The sequence below is a fragment of the Heteronotia binoei genome, chromosome 11 (assembly GCF_032191835.1).
Source record: "Heteronotia binoei isolate CCM8104 ecotype False Entrance Well chromosome 11, APGP_CSIRO_Hbin_v1, whole genome shotgun sequence".
Classification (NCBI taxonomy): domain Eukaryota; kingdom Metazoa; phylum Chordata; class Lepidosauria; order Squamata; family Gekkonidae; genus Heteronotia; species Heteronotia binoei.
The window spans coordinates 64,019,618-64,035,400 of NC_083233.1; the positions used below are offsets into that span (position 1 = coordinate 64,019,618).

Consider the following 15,783-nt stretch of genomic DNA (forward strand, 5'->3'; position numbering starts at 1 on the left):
GAATCAAACCCGGTTCTCCCAGATAAGAGTCCGCACACTTAACCACTACACCAGACTGTCTCTGGTTAATGGCTTCTCTGAGGAATACTACAATACAAGTCCAATATCAATAAAAGCATTTAACAAGCAAGTATTTAAACACCCCCCCCTCAACTGTCTGGAACCCTAGGCAGCTTCTGGCACACACACACACCCCGCACTGATAACATCACCAAGTCATATGGTGGGCACCCAATTTAGCACCCCCAAAGGCCAGAGCCCTAGGCAATCACCTAGCTTGCCTAGTGGCAGGGCTAGTCCTGCCTCCCAGGGCACTTCAGTGCCAGTAGAGCTTGATCATTCCAAAGGCTAACCTCTGAAGGCTCACTGGAATAAAATGGCCTTGCATGGCTCTTTGACCCTAGTCAGAAAGGGCAGCCTACAGACTTCCTGCGGCAGGCCATTCCAAAGAAAGGGGGATACTAGGGAGAAGGGCATTGTTCTGATGTACCTCCTGAAAGGAAAGAGCCTCCAGCAGGCTCTAGTGGGCCAACCTAAGCTGAAGATGCGCATTCATGGAGGATAGGCCAATTGGTGGTTCATTGGATTTAGTGGGAGCATACCATTTTCGGGGGAGGGGGGGATGATGATGGGGGAAGGCTGCTGCTTTCAGGGCCTTGCTGGTGGGGGTATCGCTGAAGCATCTAGATCAGGGGTGGCCAAACTTGCTTAATTTAAGAGCCAAATAGAATAAACGTCAGATGCTTGAGAGACATGAACATCAAATGTTTGAGAGCCACAGGTAGGTAGGTAGGTAGGTAGGAAGGAAGGAAGGAAGGAAGGAAGGAAGGAAGGAAGGAAGGAAGGAAGGAAGGAAGGAAGGAAGGAAGGAAGGAAGGAGGGAAGGAAGGAAGGAAGGGAGGGAGGGAGGGAGGGAGGGAGGGAGGGAGGGGAGGAAAGAAAACAACTTTAACTTTAAATGCATTCTCCAAACCATCTTTTCTTCTTATTGGTCTTGTTTCCACCCCTTGATCTCAGTCCTGTTTCTTGTGATGAGCATTTCTAGAACATCATTTTTTTTTTTACATTAGCTCATCTGGTTTGTGAAGGCTACAGACACAGAAATGACTGGAGGGTGAGCTTCATAATGGTATCGTCTTCCATTCACTAAGCCATTTAAGAACCCAGCGCTTTCACCCTGAAACCTGCTTCACCCCAGGGAAATCGGTGAGGCTAAGCTGGTTTAAGCACACAGTCTCTCATTTGAGCAGTTGGTGGATTTGTATTACAAGCACCCAAGGTGGAAAGAGACTCTCATGTCTACAGTTTACTGCTGATGCAAGAACGGGGTGGGTAGGGAAGTAAACATTTTTAAACAGCAAGGGCACAGTTCAGCAGAAAACTCTGCAATGAATGGAACCTGCCCAAGAGCTCCCATTCTTCTCAATGGAAAGGGTGCAGCAGGACTGACTGCCATATTGGGCCTTCTGATTACTGCACTATTGCAGGCTCCATCTAGAAAGTGCAACGCTCTTGTGCTTGTTGGGGAACAACACAAGGGCTTTGTGTCACATTTGCGATGGAATTTTTCTGCTATTTCAGGCACAGACCGGCTCTTTTGTTTTTGTGACCAAAGCACACAGGGGGGAGTAGCTTCAGCCCCACTCCACCCCAGTTTCCACACCTGCAAACTACTCCTTGAAGCCACTTTTGGCTCTTAACACTACTTATGTGGCAACATGTCTATTTCATTATTTACCTGGTGGCATATAAGTTTCACAACATAGCCAACGGTAGCTCTAGCTCCATGTGGCAGTTTGCAGATGCATATAACTGTGTGTGTATGTGTGGTGGTGGGGGGGAGATATGTGTTATGATCTCAAACAGAAAAGAGCCTGGCCTGTGCCTGGGAGCCACAAAACTCCGATCACTCACGTGATACAAAGTTCTTATGCTGTTCCCCAATAAACATGGCGGCTTTGTGCAGATGGAAGTTCAGAAGCAGACAGAACAGTTAGAACAGGGGTGTCAAACTCATTTGTTATGAGGGCCAAAGCTGACATAAATGAGACCTTGGAGGGCCGGGCCATGTTGGCCCGGACCAGGCTGTGTGTGTTCCCATTTAAGATTAGGCAGCAGAGATAGAAACTTTATAAAGGACACAGACTATCACAATTAAAGATTTTTTTAAAAAAAACCCCTCAAAACATGCTTAAAACATTAGCACTTGTTGGTCTCAAAGATATTTTCTTTGTATTTCTCCCATGAGATCAAAGGAAGTGGGCAAAGGAAGCTCTGGCTCTTTCCTTCATTCCACAGGGGACCAGAAGGGGGAGGAGCCTTGCTTTGGAAGTTTAACACGATCAGGGGGCCAGAAGGATTTTAGCTTTTTTTTTAAAAAAATGCAGATCTTGTAAAACCAGTCTTTCTACTTTGGTCTAGGTGACTCCAAAGCTCAGGACAGACTATGAACAGAGTATGAAAAGGGGGGCCAAACTAATATTATTTTTTAATGAAGGCTGTATGCTCTTCAGCAGAGTTATTCGAGGCTGTCAATGGGAGGAGGGCTCAGGAAACCTGTCCCAGGAAATCAGGTTAGGAGTAGAGACAGAGTTACAGGGTTGGTGAGAAGCTCAGAGGATGCCTTGCTCAGTTTCTGCATCAAAATATCCCATGTGATGGAATTGTCTCTTATTAGACACTCTTTTCCCAGAGATTCTGATTTTCAAAAAATAAGAGACTCAAATCCCATTAAAATAAGGCAAAGAGCTAGACTTTGCATATGTAAAGAGAGTCCCTTAATACAAATATGGCAGAAGACAAATAGTCTCTTTGGGATTGCAGCTGTGAGGCATTAATTTGGCCTTTGCCAGCAACCAAGGCCTGATAGGGTAGGGAAGGCGGCATGGTAGAGCCCAATCTCATCAGATCTCAGAAGCTAAGGAGGGTCAGTAGTTGGATGGGAGACCACAAAGGAAGGCTCTGCAGAGGAAGAAGTAGAGTTGGTTTTTATACCCAACTTTTCTCTACCTCAAGGAGTCTCAAAGCGGCTTACAATCACCTTTCCTTCCTCTCCCCACCCAGGCACCTCGTGAGGTAAGTGGGGATGAGAGAGTTCTGAGAGAACTGTGACTGATCCAAGGTCACCCAGCTGGCTGCATGTAAATTGGAATCAAACCAGGTTCTCCAGATTAAAAGCCGCTGCTCTTAACCACTACACCATGCTGGCAATGGGCAACCACCTCTGTTTCTCACTTGCCTTAAGAGCCCCTGATTGGAGGGATGACTGAAAGGCATGCCCCCTCCTCTGCCAAGAAGACCACTACCTCAGCCACTGGCCAGAGAACATGCAGCCATGGGAAACTTGGTTCCCCAAGAATTCTGCTGTTAATAGCCAGTTGACCTGGAATGGCAGAGTCTCTGCTCTGTGACACCGGGCAGAAGACGGAGGGATCGCTGGACAGATTTTTGGGGGTTTTTTCCATAAAGGAACCTGGATATCACTGGGCAGAAAAGCAGGAGTGTGAACCTCTAAAATAATAAGTACTTCTTCACCCAAAGGGTGATTAACACGTGGAATTCACTGCCACAGGAAGTGGTGGGGGCTACAAGCATAGACAGCTTCAAGAGGGGATTGGATAAGCATATGGAGCAGAGGTCCATCAGTGGCTATCAGCCACAGCGTATGGTTGGACCTCTGTCTGGGGCAGTGATGCTCTGTATTCTTGGTGCTTGTGGATGGCACAGTGGGAGGGTTTCTAGCCCTACTGGTGGACCTCCTGATGGCACTTGGGTTTTTTGGCCACTGTGTGAAACAGAGTGTTGGACTGGATGGGCCATTGGCCTGATCCAACATGGCTTCTTATGTTAAGATACTAATAAAGTGAATCCATCTAGAAAACCCCAACACTTCTGCATTTTAATTTCAATTCCTTTCCACCAAAGCTGAGCTGCTAATGTAAAAAAGATGCTACTGTTAAGATGATGCTGGTTTTAATTCTGTAGATTGCTGGCCTCTCTGAGCGCTCTTACAGCAGAAATGTTGGTCAAAATCTCTTTAAAAACAGAGACGGCGAAAGAAAACCAGGCAAAAGTCTGCAAAGTGGTTACCGTTGTTTGCCACAGCAAGCAAAGACGGCAAAGTCCATTTTGGGATAAGTTGACAGTCTCAGCCAAGGAATCCGTGTCAGCCTCAGATGTAAATCCCGTCTTGTGGATTTTGACAGCCGTAACTTAAAACTCAAAAGTTCTGCACTTATATATTTTTGGGGTTTTTTGCTGAACGGGGGGAAAGTGTTCGTCTTTGCCTGAGGTGAAGAGTGTTCCTGGGTGGCTAAAGGTGGCCATGAGGAGAAAACACACCCTTCTCCCCGCATACATTTATAATGCTTCTGAGACGTTTCTGGCAAATTGGCAGGAGAAGCGCATGTAACTCATAATTGGTGATTCAAATGCAATCGAGAACAAATAAATGCCTGTTCAGATCTTATTATTCATAGACTGAACTTGCTTTTGAGGCAGAATTACCCATTTTGGGTCCCAGCCAAGCACAAACACATATTAAATCTTCATGCTAATCAAATGCCTCAAACCTGCTTCATCCCACCGTGTTACCGGTTTGAAGATGCAACACTTTTTTTTTTTTAAAGGAGCCTACTCGGATTTTAATGGAATTTCTGACACTGCTAATCTGGAGGTTTGCACAGGGAGCCACGGACATTTTTGTCTAGTTAGCCGGCATGTCAAGGATTGCAGACAGAAGAGTACAACATAAAATCTGGATTTTAAAAAAACCAAACCCTTTTAAATGAGAGGATTCCAACACTGCTGCCGGTGAGCACTGCAAATGAGCGAGGCCCATGCTTAGACTAGGGTTGCCAGCTTTGGGTTGGGAAATACCTGGAGATTTGGGGGGGTGGGGCCTGGAGTGGGATCTCAGCACGGTATAATGCCCTAGGGCCTGGGGCCATTTTGTAGAAAAAGAGGTACCAGAGCTCATTAGCACAACTCATTTGCATATGCCACACATCACCGAAAGGTGTACGGAATTATATCAGCTCAGCATCTACCTTCAAATGCTTCTTGAATTATAATTGTCATAAGAAAACCTTACTCCCCTCATAGTTTTTAAATTTCTTTGCTCCTATGTGGCCACAGTGGCATGAGGAAGATTTCCATCTGTCTGCTTGATATGTTTTGGTCATTTTTCCTTTTTTTTGTGGGGAAATATATCAGAAAGTTTGTCAAATCTTAGAGTTCAGCAAAATGCTCACGGGGGTTTGAACAATGGAGTCCAGAAGCAAGGGGTTTTTTGGGAGGGGGAAAAAAAGAAAATTCAGAGGTTCCAGAGCTCTGCTCCTGTGAGCTCCTGCCGAAAATGAGGCTTGTCTAGGGCCCACCCTTGAGAGCAGCCATTTTCTCCAGGGAAATTGATCTTGGCCATCTGGAGACCAATTGTAACAGTGGGAGATCTCCAGGAGCCGCCTAGAGGCAGGCAACTTTAGCTTAGCCCCATGCTGGCTGGTAAAGATCTACGGCTCTCTACGCATTGTGACACAGATACACAAGAAGAGCCCTGCCAGGTCAGACCAATGCTGCATCCAGGCCAGTATCTTGCTTCATACAGTAGTCATCTTTGGAAGGCCTATAAAGCAACCCTCAAGCAAACAGTTCTTGTTATTGACTCCCAGTAAATGGTATTCACAGATATTCCGGCTCTGAACGTGGAAGCTTCACTTACTCATCATGGCTAATAACCATGGCCATTACTATACCCTGTGGTGGTGAGTTCCCCAAGTTAATGAAGAATAGTATGAACCTACTGCCCATCAGTTTTGTTGGATGCCCCTGGGCGCTGTAGAAGAGGTAGAGTTTGGGATCCTCTAAATTATATTTTGCTTTCTTTCTCTCTCCCTCCACCCCCAATACTTGCTTCTGGGCTCCATGGTTCAACCCCCTCCCCTGGTGAGAATTTTGCTGAACTCTTAAGATTTGTCAAACTTGCTAATATTTTTCCCCACACAAAAAAAAGGGAAAATAACCAAAACATACAAAGCAGACAGATGGAAACCGTCATCATGCTGCTGTGGCCACATAGGAGCAAGCCATTTTAAAAGTATGGCGGCAGTAAGGTTTTCTTATGGCAATTAGAATTCAAGAAGCATTTTAAGGTAGATGCTGAGCAGATATAATTTAGTACACCTTCCGGTGATGTCAGGGGTGTGTGGCATACGCAAATGAGTTGTGCCAATGAGCTCCGGCACCTCTTTTTCTACAAAATGACCACTGCTCTATCCCCTTTCTTTACCTCATGCATAAGTTTATCAAAACCCTCTCGTGCCCTTCCCACCGTTAGTTATCTTTTTTCCCTTAGCTGAAAAGCCCTAAAGGCTTTAGCCTCTGTCTTCACCTCTTTAGATTTCAGCAGCAGGATATGCAAGAGGGTTATCAGCTGCAAATATTCAAATGTCAGCTAGAGAGCCACGTGAGGAAAATTCCATTAGCGGCATCTAAGCTTCATCATATTCTTGGCAGACCTAATTAGCAGACACAAAGCATTCCTTGTGCCTCTTCTTGAGAAGTTATTTCACATAGATGATGATATTTCCACATTTTGGACCACCTAATGCACAAAATGAGAACATGCCAAATGTTATCCCTTGCTCCAGAGACACAGCAAAAAAAGAAACAGAAAAGGAAAGGAAAAAAGATCGCCTACCTCTTCTATGCCTGTGCCTGGCATAGCCATTAACCAACGTCTCTCTGCCACCTTCAAGAGGGAGCACTTGCAGAACCCAACGTGGTCTGTGAAAACAGCATCTGTAACATCCTTCCTTCCTTCTGTCAAGTCCCACAAGCAGACATTTTGATCACGACCCTGGCTTTGAGAATGAACATTATGCATTAGATAAATAAACCCTCATCTCTTAAACTTCTGTACCTTCTATTTAATAGCAGATCTCTCCATGTCACCATACTGAATACCACATGCCACAATACAAACATATCTGATGGAGTTACCAGTAAGGCAGATGACTGGTCCACTTAGATCACTATTGTCTAATCCAACAGTCTTAGGAAGGTTGTTCCCTAACATCCACTACCCGAGATCCTAAGATGCCAAGGGTTGAATCTAGGACTTTGTGCATGCAAAGCAGGTGAGCCACAATCCCTTCTTAAACGATTCCCCCATTTTATCCAGTCATCTGTTTATCCAGCTTCCTTCCATTAAGATACGGGAAACTGGATTGCATTTTCTTATTTGCCTAACAGAGAAAAAAACGGAGCTTGAAATTATTTAAAAGGAAATCCTCATTTGGTTAAAGCAGATGGTTAAGGTTGTTGCGAAGATGGAAGAAATGTCCTCTCTGAAGAGCCAGCATCCAGGCCCACCTGATCTGCAGAAGAAGGTTCGAAGGCCACAACAACAGAAACAGATTTATCAATTGATTCCATTGCTAGAAATCAGTTCCACAAAGCTCTTGAGACCCAGTGGCTTGGGAAAGGGCTTGAAACCTCCTGCTGTTTTTATGGTCATTGAATATTTTTATGACAGAAGGTGAAGCCGGCAGTTTGAGCCAGTGAAAGTCCTAAACTTCAACCCATGTTGGGAAGGAAGGAAAGTAGATAGGTAGGTAGGTAGGTCCTGGACCTCCTGATGGCATCTGGGTATTTTGGCCACTGTGTGACACAGTGCTGAATTGGATGGGCCACTGGCCTGATCCAACATGGCTTCTCTTACATTCTTACGGAAGGGAGGAAGAGAGAGTAGGTACACCCAGTTGTTTTTTTGTTTTGCCCTCCTAGGATAGCAAAGTCTCCCAAAGAAATATAATGCATAAAGTAGCAATGAGTCATTGACGCATAAAGTTCAGTAGAAGTGGAAAGTACCATCACATCACAACCAAATTATAGTGACCCCCGCAGGGTTTCCAAGGCCAGAGACGTTCAGAGCTGATTTACCATTGTCTGACTCTGTATAGCAACTCTGTGTATCCTTGGTGGTACCCTCCAAATACCGACCAGGGCTGACCCTGCTTAGTTTAAGAGATCTGGTGAGCTCGGGCTAGCTTGGGCTATCCAGGGCATGTGTAGGTTGCTGCAGAAAGTTTAAAAATGCAGAAGAGTTTATTTCACCTCTGATTCCCAAATGGAAAATGGTTGCAGGAAAGCCACATATACAGGCAACAACAAGTGTACTTATGGAGCTAACTGGCACTAGGTAGTGACAGCCACTCCCTGGAATGATGGGTCTATCCTCCTGGTTAAGTATGTGATCCAGTAAAGCTTTCCGTTTCACTTTCTCTCTATTATGTTTTGCGTTTCCCCAAAGGAAAGATGGTAAAAAAGATTCTGAAATGATTCGAGGGATGGAAAATTAAGGGACCCTGCACAGAGAGAGAACCATAGCCCTGTAAGATTACAGGTATTTCCAGACAGACGTTTTCATGGGGTAGCATACGTGAGATGAAAAACATATAATTATGTTGACAATTCAGATTTAATACGAGTCTTCTGGGGTGCTAATTGTGGTTATGTAGACGGCAACAAATATAAATGCTAATATGGTCTGCTGCAGAAGATGTCTTTTCTTGATAAACATGTCAAAACATCTCTAGATTAGACTGACACGCTGGCAATCCACTCCAATGGAAGGCAGAACATCCAACCAGACGAAGCAACAACAAATCTTGTGGCATCTTAAATGGGATCACAGATTGATTGCAGCGGAAGCTTTTAGGGACTAAAGTCCACAGCCATCAGGTGCACAGAATATTATCCTCAAATGATGGACTGTTTGTTTGTTTTAACAATTCATTCCCCACCTTTCAATCAAATGACGGCGCAAGAAATCTAGTTCCAGACAGAGCATAGCTCCTGGCTTGTCTCTTGACAGTGGAGCACTTTGTATGTCAGAAATCAACCAGAAATTTCGATTCAAACACCACCACCAAATTTCAGATCCAAATGAGCCCATTTTTAGCAGTCTGGCTGATTGCCTTAATGTTATGCTTTTGTTGCTTAGCCGTAATACCCATAACTTTTCCCCCCCTGTCAAGTCACTCCCAACGTATGGCAACCCTGTAGGGTTTTCAAGGCAAGAGATGTTCAGAGATGGTTTGCCATGGCGTGATCTGTGAAGTGCCCCACTGTTACTTGATGGTCTCCCATCTAAATACAAACCAGGGCTCACCCTGCTTAGCTTCTGAGATTGGGCTAGCCTGGGCAATCTAGGTCATGGCACCTGCTGATAACTACCTAATCCAGGGGTGTCAAACGTGCAGCTCAGGGGGCTAGTTCAGGCTCCTGGAGGGCTCCTATCAGGTCCACAAGCAAGTCTGCTTCCTTCTCCCTCTCTCTTGCTTCCTTCTGCATCACAACTTGCTTTGCCAGGCTTGCTCAATCACGCAGGTTTCCAATTTGCAGATACACACCTGAACAACACTGGAACAGCATACTCAAGACTGCTATAGCACAGACATTGTCTTCAGATTTTGATGCAATAATTCAGACAAGAGGTGTCAGTTATCAGAGATTATTAAATGAACAAAATATTGCAGGAGTGCTAATATTTTAAGCATGTTTTAAGTTTTAAAAAAACTTTGTATTTGTCTGTGTCTTTTATAAAGTTTGTATCTCTGCTACTTGGCATTACATTTTATGACACACATGGCCTGGCCCAACAAGATCTCATTAATGTCAGATCATAACAAATGAGTTTGGCATGACTGATTCCTAGTAACACCTGCCAGAGATATGTGAGCCCAACAGAAAATGGAATGTCACAAGGCTCATGATAAGATGCCACGTAGGAATTCAAACAGGTCAAATACTCAATGTCATATAGAGGGGCACCAAAGAAGAGGTACAAGGACTCCTTGAAGAAATCCCTTAGCACCTGTCACATCAACCATCACCAGTGGTCTGACCTAGCCTCAGATCGCAAAGCATGGAGGCACACCATCCACCAGGCTGTCTCTTCCTTTGAGAACACACGCATAGCTGGTCTTGAGGACAAAAGGAGATTGAGGAAGAATCGCACTGCTACAGGACCAACCCTAAATCAGACTTTTCCCTGCAGCCGCTGTGGCCGGACCTGCCTGTCCCACATTGGTCTTGTCAGCCACCAGCGAGCCTGCAGCAAACGTGGACTATTGCACCCTTCTTAAATCTTCGTTCGCGAAGCCAAGCCGAGAGAGAGAGAGATATTTTAACCTTTCTTTTCTGCGCAATGACCTGTTGTGCCTGTACTATAACAGATCTCCATACACACCCTGCTTCCACAAGCAGAACGCTGTTGTTGGTGTGATACTTTATACCTCTGTAACTCTACATAAGCTAATTTAAAGTGTATTGACCGTTGTCTGTGTAATTCTAATCTCAACTTTAATAAAGTTATTTTTATTTTTTAAAAAACAAGCTGTTTTTCTGCTTAGGCCAATACCTGTCTCATTTCAAATCTGCATCTACATGGACTTCCAGAACCTCTGCAGCGAGAATTTTTACAAGCATGTTATTTACCAACCTAAGAAGCGTATTTCGGTTGCCTAAAGTTTTCACCCAAAGCACTGATTTTCCATCATGGCCATTCAGTATTCTATCCATCCTGTGTGTCTTTATGTTCCAGATGTGGATCAGCCCATCTGAAGACCTAACAGAAAACAAAACAAATAAAAGGTCATTTTTTCAGGATTGCATCTTGTTGTTCTTGAAACGATGCAATCCTAAACAGAGCTATACACTTAGCTTCTGATTGCAACAGGCTTAGAAGGGTGTAAATCAGTTTAGGATGGCACTGTGAGGGTATCAAGCCCTGCCACTGTCCATCACTGAATGTGCAAGTGGGTTATTGATCAGTAGTGGGCTGATTGTTATAGAGGGGCAATGGCTCAATGGAAGAGCCTCTGCTTTGCATGCAGGAGGTCCCAGGTTAAATCCCTGGCATCTCCAGCTAAAAGGGACCAGGCAGTAGGTGATGTGAAAGACCTTAGCCTGAGACTCAGAACTGCTGCTTCCAGTCTAAGTAGACAATACTGACCTTGATGGACCGATGGTCTGATTCCATATACAGCAGTTTCATGTGCGTTCATGTGTGTGTTTACTTTCAGAAAAAAGTGAAGTTTCTGAGCCTGCTACATTTTACATCACATCTCACCATCTTGTAAGGCATCAAGGTGGGGATATGAACCAGTCCTTCAACCAGCCCTGGGCTGTACCACAGGACCAGGTGCTGAGTAAAAGTTAGTGAAGATCTAGCACCAGTGTGGCTGAACAGCGCCACCTGGGATGCAATTTCTGTTTAGCTTTATGGCATCATCTGATTGGCCTTTATTAAATGACCCTAGGGACTCTACCAAGCGTTGGCTTTCACTTTCTCCAGACTGGACAACTGCTCATGCTGACTAACCTGGCCCAGACCGAGTCTGAGCTCTTATAGTCTCTCGCTTTGTCCTTCCTACTGACTTCCTGGAAACTTGGCCTTGCCTCACTTCACTTTGGTTTCCTGCCTCTGGTTCCTGTCAGTCCACACCCCCCCCACATGCCCCACATCCTACAACAGGAACCTGTATATGTATTTGATACACAGGCACACTTCAGATTAAACAAAAAAAAAACCTATTTCCTTATGCATAGATCAGTAATAGAATACATACATACAAATCCTGATATGGCAGATAGAGAACAAATTCTGATCCTGTGAATTTAGGGAAAGGTATTTGTGAATTTCCTGCATTGTGCAAGGAGTTGGACTAGATGACCCTGGAGGTCCCTTCCAACTGTATGATTCTATGATTTGGCAGATAGAGTTACAGAAATAGCTAAGTAGAGACCAGCAACCAACAAACTCACTGAACAAAGCAATTCATCATAGTTAAAAAGGTAAAGATAGTCCCCTGTGCAAGCACCAGTCGCTTTCGACTCTGGGGTGATGTTGCTTTCACAACGTTTTCACGAAAGACTTTTAACGGGGCGGTTTGCCATTGCCTTCCCCAGTCATCTACACTTTCCCCCCAGCAAGCTGGGTACTCAGTTTACTGACCTTGGAAGGATGGAAGGCTGAGTCAACCTGGAGCCAGCTACCTGAACCAGCTTCCGCTGGCATCGAACTCAGGTCGTGAGCAGAAGGCTCCGACTGCAGTACTGCAGCTTTACCACTCTGCCCCACGGGCTCCTTCATCATAGTTACAGCAAGTAAATGGATTCATCATAGTTACAGCAAAACGGATGTTCTCATGGCAAGAAGTGTTCTTGACACGTAGTTTATAGTTTGGGTATAACCACAAAACCACCAGTGGTTTGCCACAAATGTGGAAGTGGGGGTGGTGGGGGGTGGGCTCCCTCTGGGAATCCTACCCCCCCAGGGAAAGTGCATGCGCAATACATAGCCTCTCCTCTCCCGGTGTAGTGAACGCCGCGTGGTCACTGTCTGGCTATGCCTGGCAGATGGTCACTGCAATGGCCTCTCCTGCATTACTGCATCCGTAGCAACACCTTCTCGCTGGTCCCCCCCGTTTTCACAGAGTTTGCTACGTCATGGTGCGACCGAATTGTCCGGCGGTATAACCGGATGGGCAGGCTGGGCCCACCAACTTCGTCAGCCTAAGAGAAGGAAAACTCTAACATCAAACCCGGGCAGATAGAGCTCATTAATTTAACACCTACCACCTGGAGGACTCACTGCCGGCGTCCCGGCTTACTGGGCCATGGCAGATGACCCCCAGGTGAAAGGATGGAGCCAGTACCGCGCACACTGCGCTTCACCTAAAAAATTCCTCTGCGCAGGCCTGAAGGGCATATCCACGCACACAACCCACAACGCATCAAGTCCTGCAGCGATAGGCAAGGGGCGAAACGGCAGGTGGAAGGTGCCACTGGAAGCCGCAGTCCCGATCCTGCATGTAGGCGGTTCAGGATATTGGTCGCCTGATGCTAACCTGGAGACGAAAGCATCTTTCGGCAGCACCCTGAACGACCAAGCAGCCTTATCTAGGGACAGCACTGCTTGCTCCACACGGAGAGGGGCCTAGAAAAGGTGGCCTAAACAAAGCTCGTCTCCCCCACCCCAGTTGGCTAGCCGCGGTCAACGGGCATCCTTACTTGCGGTCGAAAAATAACAACAAAGAAAAGGCATGCACCTGCCTCACAAAGTGTGCAAAGACTAAAGCTTGCGTGTTGGAACATCAGAACCATGCTTGACACAGTAGGCAGTGGTCGCCCTGAACGACGCTCTGCTCTAGTTGCCCACGAACTTCTCAGGTTGAATATCGACATAGCAGCTCTCAGTGAGGTCCGTTTCCCTGAGGAAGGTAGTCTTCAAGAACACGGTGCTGGCTATACCCTCTACTGGTCGGGTAAGTCAAAGGCTGAGAGCCGCCTTTCTGGCGTTGGCTTCATGGTCAGGAACTCCATTGCCTCCAAACTCGAAAACCTTCCAACAGGTCACTCAGATCGCATCATGTCCATGCGCCTCCCACTTCAAAACAAGCAGCATGCAACACTCTTCAGTGTGTATGCCCCAACCCTTCAAGCAGATCCTGCAGAAAAGAACAAGTTCTATGCTGATCTACGCAACCTCGTACGGAAGACCCCTACAGAGGACAAGGTGATCATCCTTGGCGACTTCAATGCCAGAGTAGGTAAAGACTCGGAAGCCTGGAAAGGAGTACTTGGCAAACACGGCATTGGCAACTGCAATGACAACGGGCGCCTCCTGCTAGAATTCTGCATGGAGCACCAGCTCACCATCACCAACACTATCTTCCAGCAGAAGAACAGTCTGAAGACAACCTGGATGCACCCACGGTCCAAGCATTGGCACCTTATCGACTACATTCTGGTGCGCCAGAGAGACCTTCGAGATGCCTTACACACCCGAGTAATGCCCAGCGCAGAATGTCATACGGATCATCGTCTTGTACGCTGCAATCTCCGTCTTCACTTTAAACCCACACCCAGGAGAGGAGGTATCCCTCGGAGGAAGTTTCAGGTTGGCAGCCTCCAGTCAGCCGAAGTTAAAGCTGCCTTCCAGGCAAAACTCCAGTCAAGAATTGAGGACCTCAGTTGCCCCACAGACCCTTCTCCAGAAGCACTCTGGGAACACCTAAAAACTACCGTCCTGCAGATCTCTGAAGAAGTCCTCGGGTTCTCCACAAGGAAGAACAAGGACTGGTTTGATGAGAACAATCAAGAGATCCAAGAATTACTGGCAAAAAAGAGATCTGCCTACCAAGCACATCTTGCTCAGCCCTCCTGTCCTGGGAAAAAAGCAACCTTTCGCGCTGCATGTAGCAACCTCCAGCGCAAGCTTCGAGACATTCAGAACGAGTGGTGGACCAAGCTTGCAGAGAGAACCCAGCTGTGTGCAGACACTGGTGATTTAAGAGGGTTCTACGAAGCCCTGAAGGCAGTATATGGTCCATCATATCAGGCTCAGAGTCCCTTGCATAGTGCAGACGGCCAAGTGCTCCTCACAGACAAGGCATCCATACTGAACTGGTGGTCGGAGTATTTTCAGGTTCTCTTCAGTGCCAACCGCGTAGTTCAAGATTCAGCAATCCACCTCACCCCACTTCAACCGGTGAAAACAGAGTTGGATGAGGTCCCCACCCTAGAAGAGACTGTTAAAGCCATCAAGCAACTGAAAAGTGGCAAGGCAGCAGGAGTTGATGGAATTCCACCAGAGATCTGGAAGCATGGGGGCACAGTACTACATAGCTCACTTCACAAAGTACTTGTCACCTGCTGGGAACAAGGCAAATTACCACAGGACTTTCGCGATGCAATCATCATCACCCTATACAAGAACAAAGGGGAAAAGTCAGACTGCTCCAACTACCGGGGGATAACCCTGCTCTCCATCGCAGGCAAAATCCTTGCCAGAATACTCCTGAACAGACTGGTGCCCACCATTGCAGAAGAACTCCTCCCAGAGAGCCAGTGCGGCTTCAGAGCTAACAGGAGCACCACCGACATGGTATTTGTTCTCAGGCAGCTCCAAGAGAAATGCAGGGAACAGAACAAGGGTCTGTATGTGACTTTTGTCAACCTTACCAAAGCTTTCGATACCGTTAGCAGGAAAGGCCTGTGGCAAATCTTGGAACGTTTAGGATGTCCCCCAAGGTTCCTCAGCATGATCATCCAGCTACACGAAGACCAGCGAGGCCAAGTCAGACACTGCAACGACCTCTCGGAGCCCTTCCCAATAGGCACAGGTGTAAAGCAAGGCTGCGTTCTCGCGCCAACTCTCTTTACGATCTTCTTTAGCATGATGCTTCAAAGAGCCGCAGTAGATCTAGATGAGGACGATGGTGTCTACATCCGCTATCGCACCGATGGCAGCCTGTTCAACCTGAGGCGACTAAAGGCACACTCCAAGACAATGGAAAAACTCATCCGAGAGCTACTGTTTGCTGACGATGCTGCACTCGTCTCCCACTCGGTATCAGCTCTGCAGCATATGACGTCCTGCTTTGCAGAGGCTGCCAAGCTATTCGGCCTAGAAGTTAGTCTGAAGAAGACAGAAGTTCTCCACCAGCCTGCACCCCAGGAAGATTATCACCCTCCCTGCATCACTGTGGGTGAATCAGTTCTGAAGACAGTCCAGCAGTTCAGCTACCTGGGGTGCATCATCTCCTCAGATGCCAAGATCGACAAGGAGATTGACAACAGGCTGGCAAAGGCAAACCGTGCATTTGGCCGACTGCACAAAAGAGTGTGGAGCAACAAGCATCTGAAAAAAGGCACAAAGATCAATGTTTACAAAGCGGTTGTGATGACAACCCTCATCTATGGCTCCGAATCGTG

General features: G+C 46.5%; 1 protein-coding gene across 4 annotated transcripts in view; it reads right to left on the bottom strand.

Moving 5' to 3' along the window:
- The window catches only part of GNB1L (G protein subunit beta 1 like), an 87,756-nt gene that overhangs the window by 20,725 nt on the left and 51,248 nt on the right, over nt 1–15,783 (bottom strand). For all 4 annotated transcript variants that reach the window (XM_060249904.1, XM_060249906.1, XM_060249903.1 and 1 more), the window contains exons 3-4: nt 10,505–10,630; nt 6,698–6,860 (exon numbers count right to left, since the gene is read on the bottom strand). In XM_060249904.1, coding sequence (XP_060105887.1) covers nt 6,698–6,860; nt 10,505–10,630 — 289 coding nt within the window. The remainder of the gene's footprint in view (nt 1–6,697; nt 6,861–10,504; nt 10,631–15,783) is intronic.